The sequence below is a fragment of the Salmo salar genome, chromosome ssa01 (assembly GCF_905237065.1).
Source record: "Salmo salar chromosome ssa01, Ssal_v3.1, whole genome shotgun sequence".
In the NCBI taxonomy this organism is placed as follows: domain Eukaryota; kingdom Metazoa; phylum Chordata; class Actinopteri; order Salmoniformes; family Salmonidae; genus Salmo; species Salmo salar.
Genome location: NC_059442.1, coordinates 11,472,237 through 11,486,290, shown reverse-complemented (window position 1 = coordinate 11,486,290; position 14,054 = coordinate 11,472,237). Strand labels below are relative to the sequence as shown.

The 14,054-nt window shown below is 44.8% G+C and overlaps 1 protein-coding gene across 2 annotated transcripts in view; it reads left to right on the top strand.

Moving 5' to 3' along the window:
- Positions 1 to 4,277, top strand: part of LOC106612547 (arf-GAP with SH3 domain, ANK repeat and PH domain-containing protein 3) — a 58,931-nt gene extending 54,654 nt beyond the window's left edge. For both annotated transcript variants that reach the window (XM_045714254.1, XM_045714253.1), the window contains exon 26: positions 239 to 4,277. In XM_045714254.1, coding sequence (XP_045570210.1) covers positions 239 to 287 — 49 coding nt within the window. In that variant the 3' untranslated portion in view covers positions 288 to 4,277. The remainder of the gene's footprint in view (positions 1 to 238) is intronic.
- The last annotated feature ends 9,777 nt before the right edge of the window (positions 4,278 to 14,054 follow it).

Genomic DNA, 14,054 nt, shown 5'->3' with positions numbered 1-14,054 from the left:
TACTTTTAATAAGCACAGCTTTAAAACAGAAAGTTGAGCTATTTGCCTTTCTGTATTAAACCAACCATGTTTTAACCTATATATTATTACAAAAAAAGGCAACTGGAGGGTTTTCCTTCTGCGCAAACACAAAATCCATAGGCTTAGCCCTTTCATTAATGTCCCTCTATCTCAAATCTATTACCTCTGTATTTTCTATCTAGTCGGTCAGTGATCTTGATTGTTTCTGTACCTCCAGGTTGGCCACATCGAGGGCTATCCATCCAGAAGTGGGACATTCCCTGTGAACTATGTCCATAAACTGGGGACTGACTAGTCATACTCATGTGATAATCCTACACCAGACGCCCTATCCCCTAACCTAGCCCCTACCCTAGCCCCTACCCTAGCCCCTACCCTTACTACGTCACTTACCTGGGACACAAAAAGGCTGGAATGGACTCTCTTGAACGCAACTCATTCAAAGACAACAACAAAAATGCTTGCTCGCTTTCCTGGTCATTTCTTGTCATAGGATATTCTGAACCACTTTGATGTGTTGTGATCTGACGACTAGAGACTCCCATAAACTGTAATTGTATATACAGACAGTGCACTTAAGGAAGTCTCCATAAAGAAAGAAGGGATAAAAGAGATCATATTACAGGAAGGAATGCCACCCTCACAACCCGACAGAAGAGAGCAAAAACACCTCCCTCCGCTTTTGACCTCTAATACCTGTATGCTTTACAACTGTTTTTACCACACCTTACCGCCCAGGGTATTAAAGGGATGTTTTTACCACACCTTACCGCCCAGGGTATTAAAGGGATGGTTTTACCACACCTTACTGCCCAGGGTATTAAAGGGATGTTTTTACCACACCTTACCGCCCATGGTATTAAAGGGATGTTTTTACCACACCTTACCGCCCAGGGTATTAAAGGGATGTTTTTACCACACCTTACTGCCCAGGGTATTAAAGGGATGTTTTTACCACACTTTGCTGCCCAGGGAAAATTATAAGAGCAACAGCTCTAGCCACATAACTGCTGGAATACCTGTGATACAGACAGCAGTACTGGAGGAGCTAGAATGTATGTGCGTGCCTGCCTGCGCGTGTGTCTGAGATTATAACCATACCATTGGATTACCTGGCAATGACATACATACAACACTGGAGTCTGCAGGAGTGAGACCGTGTGCTGTGGGAGCCCTAGAAAAGAGGATGAATAGCCGGCATTGTCCACTGCCTTCCTGGAAACTAAGGAGACTTAAGAGATTCATGCCATGTCAGTCACGGTCGTCGGGACTCCGAGCCAGATGCAATGAATACCTGCTCAGTGACCGGTGGCGATTATGTCTGGGGCTGGAATGACCTGGAACTGAAAGCGCATTTGTGGCTGCCAGCCTGTCTCCTGGGGCTCCAGGGTTCTCTGGCTGCCGCTCTGAAATGGAACCCCAGTGTCTAAGCTGGTTTTGGGCCAGACTCCAGCTCTGACTGGGGGGGCCTGGCTGGAGCCTGGGTGATTTGGTTTTCTCCGTCTCCAGAGGAGTCTGTCTTCCTACAGTCGGCAGAGGAAAGGAAGAGACTGTCACCGCAGTGAAATACACAAAGCTGGGTTGTATTCAGTTGGCACCAAATGGACTGAAACAGGAAAAGACTACCTGAACTTGTCCAATAAGAAATGCCAATTTTTCGTTTTAGTTTGCCCTAATGAACATGACCCAAGCCTTAGTGCCTTTTTCCATACAGTTGCTCTCGGTTCTGGGTCTATACTCGGCCTCATACAAAAGATATGGACAGTTGGACACTTCCATATTGTAAAGAAAAGAGAAGGCTGTAGAGAATTGTAAATAGATATTATTACACCCATGAATTGTGATGGAAGGATTCCATATCGCTAACCATAAGCTAGTATTGAGACATTAGCTGTTTTCCTAGTCTCTTGAGCACCATAACTCTACAGTGTTATTACATTTTACTAGTGCATACTCACGTCTGACCACTCCCATTCATATTAATTCATATTTTTCATGTTCTGAATCTGCAGTAAAGTTACATTAATACATTGCATTTCGTGTTACTGCATTCTATTAATATTCTAGTAAGCCTAGAACTAAATTCTAGTGTTACTTAATACACCAGGATTCTGGCAGAATAGTGTCTCCTAATATGGTTTCAAAGTGCTTTAAATGCCACTAATAGCGAATGAGAGGAAGTGTAACTCAGTATTGGATCTCAGGCTGTTAAGCGTCTTATACAACTGGTTTGTCCACAAGTGAAGCTACGCCTCCAGTGGGTGTGGAGGGCTCTCTACAGCACGGCAGACAACAATAAAAAAACCTTTTAGAGGATAACTGTCAGTTGCTTTTCAGCCATGTAAGTGTTTTCATGCCTGTTTGCATTCCTGTACTTACTGTAGACAGGGGTTATTGAGGGTTTGTTTAGCTTTCTCTAGATCCAGTCACTGTTGCTAATACCTAGACAAGTAGGTAGAGAAGTGCATGATTGTCAGTGGAACCAGAACCAGACTGAAAAGTGAGGGCTGACCATTGAGTATATGTTGTGCTCTGTTCTACAAAGGTAAAACATGTTGGAAACGTTAATATCACCCAGTGTTGAAGAATGACTGAGTATCAGAACATTGTTATGTTCACATACTGTCATGTTAATGCTACTGGTGAACATCACTTCGGTTCTGTAGACTCTTATGTGTCAGTAGGGCAATATGGCATGGGTGCTGGACTAGCGGGGCCCCAAAGGGCCCAGTCAGTATGGACTAGCGGGGCCCCAAAGGGCCCAGTCAGTATGGACTAGAGGAGCCCCAAAGGGCCCAGTCAGTATGGACTAGAGGAGCCCCAAAGGGCCCAGTCAGTATGGACTAGAGGAGCCCAGTCAGTATGGACTAGAGGAGCCCAGTCAGTATGGACTAGAGGAGCCCAGTCAGTATGGACTAGAGGAGTCCAGTCAGTATGGACTAGAGGAGCCCAGTCAGTATGGACTAGAGGAGCCCAGTCAGTATGGACTAGAGGAGCCCAGTCAGTATGGACTAGAGGAGCCCAGTCAGTATGGACTAGAGGAGCCCAGTCAGTATGGACTAGAGGAGTCCAGTCAGTATGGACTAGAGGAGTCCAGTCAGTATGGACTAGAGGAGCCCAGTCAGTATGGACTAGAGGAGCCCAGTCAGTATGGACTAGAGGAGCCCAGTCAGTATGGACTAGAGGAGCCCAGTCAGTATGGACTAGAGGAGTCCAGTCAGTATGGACTAGAGGAGCCCAGTCAGTATGGACTAGAGGAGCCCAGTCACTATGGACTAGAGGAGCCCAGTCACTATGGACTAGAGGAGCCCAGTCAGTATGGACTAGAGGAGCCCAGTCAGTATGGACTAGAGGAGCCCAGTCAGTATGGACTAGAGGAGTCCAGTCAGTATGGACTAGAGGAGCCCAGTCAGTATGGACTAGAGGAGCCCAGTCAGTATGGACTAGAGGAGCCCAGTCAGTATGGACTAGAGGAGTCCAGTCAGTATGGACTAGAGGAGCCCAGTCAGTATGGACTAGAGGAGCCCAGTCAGTATGGACTAGAGGAGCCCAGTCAGTATGGACTAGCGGAGCCCCGAAGGGCCCAGTCAGAGGATCCCTTTCAATAATTGAGTGTGGAAGGAGCTATAACCCCCAGTTTCCTACTAATGACTACAATAAAAACGAACTGAGACATAGGAATGAGAGGTGTGCTGGAGCCCCCGCGCTCCTATACACTTTACGTTGGAGTGTGAGCTTGAATAGGGCTGTGTCCTACACTTAACTTGGACTGAAATAGGTTCTGGTACTCATTTTGGGTTCTGGTACTGTTTATATTAAGGAGCAGGAGCTCAAGCAGTAGAACATTTGAGATGCCTGTACTCAACTTCGATGACCTCCTGCCCAAGTCAAGCACAGGCTGCGTCCCAATACTCTTTTAATCGTTTTCTTCCTAGGGTGCTATCCGATCAGTGGATGTGAAGGAAGGATACTATATGATACTATTGGAACACAGCATAGGAGTTTATGGAGAGTAAAGTGAAGGCACTTACTGTTGTTCTTCCATGTCTTTATCATTTTTTAACCTTATATAGATAACTGCCTCTATGGTTGAGACTTTGTGTCACATGGTTTCTGTGCTGACAATGTAAGATAGAACATCAATATAATGGAGTATTTCTGTCATTTCGTTATTACCAAGTATTTGTAATATAGTACATGTGTTTTGCACTCTGTCCTTTCCATGTTACGAGATTATTAAATACTGTTTTAACATCTGTGTGGGTTTTTTACACTATATTCAATATTTGTGTTATGAAAAGTAACTTTCAGAATGGATTTAATTATTTACATGTTTTGATGCATTAAACTTTTGTTCTCATACATCATGCATGAGAGAGAACAATGTAAAATATTAATGGGATTTGGAGTCTAAAGAGATAAGCGATAAGAGAGTGTAGAACACATGCAATCCACCTCAGTCATTCTGATTAGATACTGGAACTAAAAAGATCAGAAATGTCATCATCTGATGCAGGCTCATATTGATGCACTACACCTGTTCGTCCAACTTCTCATCCCAAAATCATGGCCATTAATATGGAGTTGGTCACCCATTTGCTGTTATAACAGCCTCCACTCTTCTGGGAAAGCTTTCCACTCAATGTTGGAACATTGCTGTGGGGGACTTGCTTCTATTCAGCCACAAGAGCATTAGTGAGGTCGGGCACTGACGTTGGGCGATTAGGCCTGGCTCGCAGTCGGCGTTCCAATTCATGCCAAAGGTGTTCGATGGGGTTGAAGTCAGGGCTCTGTGCATGCCAGTCAAGTTCTTCCACAACAATCTTGACAAACTATTTCTGTATGGACCTCGCTTTGTGCACGGGGACATTGTCATTCTGAAACAGGAAAGGGCCTTCCAAAACTTGTAACAAAGTTGGAAGAACAGAATTGTCTATGATGTCTTTGTATGCTGTAGCATTAAGATTTCCCTTCCAGAACTAAGGGGCCTAGCCCAAACCATGAAAAACAACCCTAGACCATTATTCCTCCTCCACCAAACTTTACAGTTGGCAGGATGCATTCGGGAAAGTTCTCCTGGCATCCGCCAAACCCAGATTTGTCCGTCGGACTGCCAGATGGCAACCAGGAAGTAGAACATTCAATTGAATATAATTTTTGGAACATCCCTCAACCTACCTGAAACCAAATGCCACATGTCCTCCCAACCCTGCTTTACCTTCCAACCCCTCATCCAAATCCCCTAGGATTAACACAGTACAACCCACGTCACCTAGCACAGGGATTACCATTATACAGTAAGATCACTCTCAGGATCACAGCCTTTTACTGAATGCTCTTACTGTGTGTTTATGTACACACACGAAAGAGAGCAGGCGTATATGGGACAGTCTGGTCCTCAGAGTAGGCAGCAGTAGAGGGGTTTGGATCATCAGGTAGCTGGTTGGATCGTTATCCCGGGATAGAGTCAGCTGGCTGGTTGGATCGTCATCCCGGGCTAGCGTCAGCCAGGTGGCTGGTTGGATCGTTATCCCGGGCTAGCGTCAGCCAGGTGGCTGGTTGGATCGTTATCCTGGGCTAGCGTCAGCCAGGTGGCTGGTTGGATCGTTATCCCGGGATAGAGTCAGCTGGCTGGTTGGATCGTCATCCCGGGCTAGCGTCAGCCAGATGGCTGGTAGGATCGTCATCCCGGGCTAGCGTCAGCCAGGTGGCTGGTTGGATCGTCATCCCGGGCTAGCGTCAGCCAGATGGCTGGTTGGATCGTCATCCCGGGCTAGCGTCAGCCAGGTGGCTGGTTGGATCGTCATCCCGGGCTAGCGTCAGCCAGGTGGCTGGTTGGATCGTTATCCCGGGATAGAGTCAGCTGGCTGGTTGGATCGTCATCCCGGGCTAGCGTCAGCCAGGTGGCTGGTTGGATCGTCATCCCGGGCTAGCGTCAGCCAGGTGGCTGGTTGGATCGATATCCCGGGCTAGCGTCAGCCAGGTGGCTGGTTGGATCGTCATCCCGGGCTAGCGTCAGCCAGGTGGCTGGTTGGATCGTTATCCCGGGCTAGCGTCAGCCAGGTGGCTGGTTGGATCGTCATCCCGGGCTAGCGTCAGCCAGGTGGCTGGTTGGATCGTTATCCCGGGCTAGCGTCAGCCAGATGGCTGGTTGGATCGTCATCCCGGGCTAGCGTCAGCCAGGTGGCTGGTTGGATCGTTATCCCGGGCTAGCGTCAGGTGGCTGGTTGGAACATTATCCCGGGCTAGCCGGCTAGCGTCATCCACCGGGCTAGCGTCATCCACCGGGCTAGCGTCAGCCAGGTGGATGTGTAAGTGACAGATATTACATCACTCTTTTCTCAGAGGTCAGAGGGTCAGGGTGGTGCTGAGGCTGCCAGGAAGTAGACCCGTATTTCTCAGAGGTCAGAGGGTCAGGGTGGTGCTGAGGCTGCCAGGAAGTAGACCCGTATTTCTCAGAGGACGGAGGGTCAGGGTGGTGCTGAGGCAGCCAGGAAGTAGACCAGTATTTATCAGAGGACAGAGGGTCAGGGTGGTGCTGAGGCAGCCAGGAAGTAGACCAGTATTTCTCAGAGGACGGAGGGTCAGGGTGGTGCTGAGGCAGCCAGGAAGTAGGCCCTTATTGTGCTGATCTAGGATCAGGTCCCTCCCTGTCCACGTAATCTTATTATGATCAAAAAGGCAAACCTAGATCAGCAATGTGTGGCTCTCGCTTTAACTGGTGAACCACACAGGACCCACAACAGCAACAGTCGTCAGCCACATGGCTTAGCCATGGAGAGGATGTACAGTGTTAAGAGATACAGTATATCATGTTAGCAGCTTAGCTGTCATGCTGTATGTAATACTCTACATTCATAAATGGTGTCCTATCACCAATTATCCTTACTATCATATAGCACATTAAACATTATGTAATATATATAGTACCAGTCAAAAGTTTGGACACACCTCATTCCAGGATTTTTCTTAATTTTTACTATTTTCTACATTGTAGAATAATAGTGAAGACATCAAAACTATGAAATAACACATGGAATCATGTAGTAACCAAAAAAGTTTAAACATCAAAATATATTTTATATTTTATATTCTAAGTAGCCACCCTTTGCCTTGACGACAGCTTTGCACACTCTTGACATTCTCTCAACCAGTCCATATTATGGCAAGAACAGCTCAAATAAGTAAAGAGAAACAACACTCCATAATTAGTTTAAGACATGAAGGTCAGTCAATGCAGAAAATTAAGAACTTTGAAAGTTTCTTCAAGTGCAGTTGCAAAAACCATCAAGCGCTATGATGAAACTGGCTCTCATGAGGACCGCCACAGAAAAGAAAGACCCAGAGTTACCTCTGCTGCAGAGGATAAGTTCATTAGAGTTACCATCCTCAGAAATTGCAGCCCAAATAAATGCTTCATAGAGTTCAAGTAACAGACATCTCAACATCAACTGTTCATAGGAGACTGCGTGAATCAGGCCTTCATGGTCAAATTGTTGCAAAGAAACCACTACTAAAAGACACCTGTAAGAAGAAGAGACTTGCTTGGGCCAAGAAACACAAACAATGGTCATTAGACCGGTGGAAATATGTCCTTTGTCTGATGAGTCAAAATTAGACATAGTAGTAGGTGAACGGATGATCTCCGCATGTGTGGTTCCTACCGTGAAGCATGGGGGAGGTGGTGTGATGGTGCTTTGGTGGTAACACTGTCTGTGATTTATTTACAATTCAAGGCACACTTAAATCAAATCAAAGTTTATTTGTCATGTTCGCTGAATACAACAGGTATCACCTTACAGTGAAATGCTTACTTACAGGCTCTATCCAATAGTGCAAAAAAGGTATTAGGTGAACAATAGGTAGGTAAAGAAATAAAACAGTAAAAAGACAGGCTATATACAGTAGCGAGGCTATAAAAGTAGCGAGGCTACATACAGACACCGGTTAGTCAGGCTGATTGAGGTAGTCTGTACATGTAGATATGGTTAAAGTGACTATGCATATATGATGAACAGAGAGTAACAGTAGCGTAAAAGAGGGATTGGCGGGTGGTGGGTGGGACACAATGCAGATAGCCCGGTTAGCCAATGTGCGGGAGCACTGGTTGGTCGGATGGCAGGCAGCTTAGCCCCAGTGATGTACTGGGCCGTACTCACTACCCTCTGTAGTGCCTTGCAGTCAGAGGCCGAGCAATTGCCGTACCAGGCAGTGATGCAACCAGTCAGGATGCTCTAGATGTTGCAGCTGTAAAACCTTTTGAGGATCAGAGAACCCATGCCAAATCTTTTTAGTTTCCTGAGGGGCAATAGGCGTTGTCGTGCCCTCTTCACGACTGTCTTGGTGTGTTTGGACCATTCTAGTTTGTTGTTGATGTGGACACCAAGGAACTTGAAGCTCTCAACCTGCTCCACTACAGCCCCGTCGATGAGAATGGGGGCGTGCTCGGTCCTCCTTTTCCTGTAGTCCACAATAATCTCCTTAGGCTTGGTTACATTGAGGGATAGGTTGTTATTCTGGCACCACCCGGCCAGGTCTCTGACTTCCTCCCTAAAGGCTGTCTCGTCGTTGTCGGTGATCAGGCCTACCACTGTTGTGTCGTCTGCAAACTTAATGATGGTGTTGGAGTCATGCCTGGCCATGCAGTCGTGGGTGAACAGGGAGTACAGGAGGGGACTGAGCACGCACCCCTGGGAAGCTCCAGTGTTGAGGATCAGCGTGGCAGATGTGTTGCTACCTACCCTCACCACGTGGGGCGGCCCGCCAGGAAGTCCAGGTTCCAGTTGTAGAGAGAGGTGTTTAGTCCCAGGATCCTTAGCTTAGTGATGAGCTTTAAGGGTACTATGGTGTTGAACGCTGACCTGTAGTCAATGAATAGCATTCTCACATGTGTTCCTTTTGTCCAGGTGGGAAAGGGCAGTGTGGAGTGCAATAGAGATTGCATCATTTGTGGATCTGTTTGGGCAGTATGCAATTTGGAGTGGGTCTAGGGTTTCTGGGATAATGGTGTTGATGTGAGCCATTACCAACCTTTTAAAGCACTTCATGGCTACGGACGTGAGTGCTACGGGGCGGTAGTCATTTAGGGAGGTTGCCTTTGTGTTCTTGGGCACAGGGACTATGGTGGTCTGCTTGCAACATGTTGGTATTACAGACTTAATCAGGGACATGTTGAAAATGTCAGTGAAGACACCTGCCAGTTGGTCAGCACATGCCTGGAGCAAACGTCCTTGTAATCCGTCTGGCCCCGCAGCCTTGTGTATGTTGACCTGTTTAAAGGTCTTACTCGTGTTGGCTACGGAGAGCGTGATCACACAGTCGTCCGGAACAGCTGATGCTCTCATGCATGCCTGTGTTGCTTGCCTCGAAGCGAGCATAGAAGTGATTTAGCTCGTCTAGTAGGCTCGTGTCACTGGGCAGCTCGCGACTGTGCTTCCCTTTGTAGTCTGTAATAGTTTGCAAGCCCTGCCACGTAAGACGAGCGTCGGAGCCGGTGTAGTATGATTCAATCTTAGCCCTGTATTGACGCTTTGCCTGTTTGATGGTTCGTCGCAGGGCATAGCAGGATTTCTTGTAAGCTTCCGGGTTAGAGTCCCGCACCTTGAAAGCGGCAGCTCTACCCATTAGCTCAGTGCGAATGTTGCCTGTAATCCATGGCTTCTGGTTGTGGTATGTACATACAGTCACTGTGGGGACAACGTCCTTGATGCACTTATTGATAAAGCCAGTGACTGATGTGGTGTACTCATCAATGCCATCGGAAGAATCCTTGAACATGTTCTAGTCTGTGATAGCAAAACAGTCCTGTAGTTTAGCATCTGCTTCATCTGACTACTTTTTTATAGACCGAGACAATGGTGCTTCCTGCTTTAATTTTTTCTTGTAAGCAGGAATCAGGAGGATAGAGTTGTGGTCGGATTTACCAAATGGATTTGTACGCGTCTCTGTGTGTGGAGTACAAGTGATCTAGAATTAACCAGCATGGCTACCACAGCATTCTGCAGTGATACGCCATCCCATCTGGTTTGCGCTTAGTGGGACTATAATTTGTTTTTCAACAGGATAATGACCCCATAACACCTCCAGGCTGTGTAAGGGCTATTTGACCAAGGAGGAGACTGATGGAGTGCTGCATCAGATGACCTGGACTCCACAATCACCTGACCTCAGCAACCCATTATTCTTACTTTATATACAGTATTTTGTATTTCTTCCTCAGTAGAGCTTTGAGAACTCTGTAATGAAAAGCTCTATACAAATTAAATGTATTATTTTATTACTATTATTCTTAAGCATCTTAATGGAGATGAATAATGATTTTATACTGAAATTTCATCAAATCATATTGCCAACGTGGACACTGCAGTCAGATAGCTCCCTTGTAGTCTCATAGCTTTGATATACCATGTGAATGACACAACGATATTACAGATAATGCTTTTTGATTCTCTTGACTGGAGATACACAACATCATGGAGAAACCAGGCATGGTACACTGGGACAAACATGACTAGAATTCTAAACTAACAGGTATTAGGCCTGAAGTGTTTCTCTATGAGCAAAATATGTTGAAAATGTGTTTCTGGTTGAATATGCATATTTTCAACCTCTTGTGCTCACTGGGCTGTCATTGGTGGGCAATGAGGGGCCAACACAGTGATGATGTCATTTCCTGTCAATGTTTATTATACAGTACATCCAGACCAATTGGAGAAGGTACGGCTCCCTCATCCAGATCATGACCAATACATACATTCTTCAGAGTGGACAGAACAGGCAAAGTGAGGTGCACCAAATAACCAAAGCCTTCACTTCAGGACAGATTACCAATCAGGACAAAATCCTGAACATCAGACATTCCAAGGAGAAGCCAATCTTTTGGATGCATGAGGGAAGATCTTGCATCCTATTGGTCAATGGGGTCTCTCGACACACATGGTACCGGTCACGTTCAGCACCGTCACATCTTATAACTCAAGTTTAATATGGGTATTAATATGATTATTATTATTTGACCATGCTGGTCATTTATGAACATTTGAACATCTTGGCCATGTGCTGTTATAATCTCCACCCGGCACAGCCAGAAGAGGACTAGCCACCCCTCATAGCCTGGTTCCTCTCTAGGTTTCTTCCTAGGTTTTGGCCTTTCTAGGGAGTTTTTCCTAGCCACCGTGTTTCTACACCTGCATTGCTTGCTGTTTGGGGTTTTAGGCTGGGTTTCTGTACAGCACTTTGAGATATCAGCTGATGTAAGAAGGGCTATATAAATACATTTGATTTGATTTGTTTTGATTGTAACAAGCTCAACTTAAAACCCAGGATGTTCTTCATTCAGAATGGAATACACGCGTCACATCTGGCATTTGTCTGCTGATGCTCCCAGCAGTGTTAGGGTGTTTTGTTACCAGGTCCCTTGGCTTCCTCTCTGCAGGATGCATGCATCTTCTCATTATGTCATTACGTCATGAGCCATTTCAGTTATGCTGAGCAGGCTCTGTTTTTCTGCTCTGGTGCTCCAAGGTGACAGACTACTACCTCTGTACGAGTCGTGACAGGCCAAATGCGTCACTTCAACGGAGAGAGAGAGAGAGAGAGAGAGAGAGGGAGGAGAGAAGGAGAGAAGGAGAGAGAGCGAGGAGAGAAAGAGAGAGGAGAGAGCGAGAGGAGAGAGGAGAGACATTTGCCCAACAGATGTAAGAGCTGACTTAAATGTCAAAATGTGCATGGGTAAGCAATAAGCATTCTCACACACTCTCCGGGAAAATAGACCACATTCCACCACATTTCAGAATGCCTTAATTCATTTTCTCTCCCCCAACTAGCAGTATACTACCAGTCCCTCTCTGACAGAACCGAGAACAAATTGTCCTGAACAATGTAAAAAAGCCTATTTTTCTTGTCTTTATAGAAAATTGTACATTTGTTTAAACTCTGCACTAAAGCCTAGGATTAAATGATGTATTACAAGCAATTTGTCACTTGAGCAAAACATTCTATAATGCAAAAGCCTTATTCAAAGCAATGAGCATCTTTTCAAATTGATCTAAGTTAAGGAGAACACATTTTAACAGTAGAGCTTCAAATACATCTAAACATATTTAAGGTCAACATGGCAATTTAATAATGAAGGACGTTATATAATTTAAAATAAACTGATTAAACCCGGTTTAAAAATGAAATATATTTTAGGACTATTAGGCTGCGTTTACACAGGCAGCCAATTTCTGATATTTTGCTGAATTATGGGCAAAAGATCTGATCTGATTGTTCAAAAGACCAATTGTCGGAAAAGATCAGAATTGGGCTGCCTGTGTAAACGCAGCCTTATGTTAAAATTAACAGAACGAAACACTTTCACATCACAAATGAACTATTTAACACAATAGAAGATAAGTACATTCATATACAGAATAGTAAAGTAATATTGTCATAAAACTTGTTTTGGACCTGTGGTTGATGCAGAACGCTTGATTTTGTTTTAGGCTATCTTTAAACCAGTTCTGATTGCAGTTTTGGCTTAGCTGTATGCCTTTAATAGCCTGGTCCCATATCGGTTTAAGCTGTCTGACATTGACTATAAGAAAAGGTAAGACACCACAAACAGATATGGGACTGGACCAGGCTCTGCCTATCTAGCCTCGTTCTACCATTTATTTTGTTTGATGTTAAACAAAATGAGAGCACAGCAGCAGACAGGACTGCGGATCAGGCTAATGTCTATCATGGAAGCCTATGAAAATGTGGCTAACCAAGATACTATATTTGACTCTGCCGAACTGTCCTTCAATCAGTCATATATTCAAGGGGAAATGTGTCCCTGCAACTCAATTGTGCAGAGAGGAGGGAAATGATTCGGATAACCTTGAAGTAAGGAGGATACATTTGATTAATTAAACACATTTTAAGACAAGGTTTGTTGAGAAGATATCCAGACAGAGAAGAGTATTTTCAACCACAGGCCCTTAACAAGTTAAGGGAACAATATTTATTGAGGAACAGATTTAAACATTACATTCATTCTGCATGTGGGCCCAGATCTCTTTAGGAAACGTAGTATTTCATAGCAAACGCAACAAAAACAAGTACAGCGCTGAAAATAGTGCAAGAGTTTCAAAGTATTCCAACATGGACATTGGTGTTCTGGTTGTCATCATTAGATCAATGGTCATGAATTCATTATTTTACATTTAAGTCATTTAGCAGACGCTCTTATCCAGAGTGACTTACAATAGTGAATACATACATTTAAATACTTTTTTCATACTGGTCCCATGTGGGAATCAAACCCACAACCCTGGTGCTGCAAGCGTAATGCTCTACCAACTGAGCTACACAGGACTCCATCCTCACACTAGTATATACACATACATTGTATAAGGCATTTAATGAAGAACCATAGTAACCTGTAGGCTTCCAATATAATTTAATAATATATATACATAAAAAATACAAGGTGTTTGAGTCTGAAGCATACAATAGGAATTATTCTTGTCTCTGTCTAGCTTACAAATAGCAGGCAGTAACTGACCCTAATCAATATGTAAGCCTATGCAGTGGACTATGATTTAGGAACTAAGCAGAAATGTCCAATGCTTACCCTTTGAAAAAGTAGAGCATCTATTTAGACTGCCCATTGTCTGTTACCGGGGGGCAAACTACCTGCCCTACACCACCCGATGTCACACGAAGGCCAAAACAATCATCAAGGACAACAACCACCCCAGAGGCACTGCCTGTTCACCCCGCTATCATCCAGAAGGCGAGGGCAGTACAGGTGCATCAGAGCTGGGACCGAGAGACTGAAAAACAGCTTCTATTTCAAGGCCATCAGACTGTTAAACAGCCATCACTAACTCAGAGAGGCTGCTGCCGACATACAGACTTGAAATCATTGGCCACTTTAATAAATGGAACACCAGTCACTTTAATAATGTTTACATATCTTGAATTACTCATCTCATATGTATATACTGTATTCTATACTATTCTACTGTATCTTAGTCTATGCTGTTCTGACATTGTTCATCCAT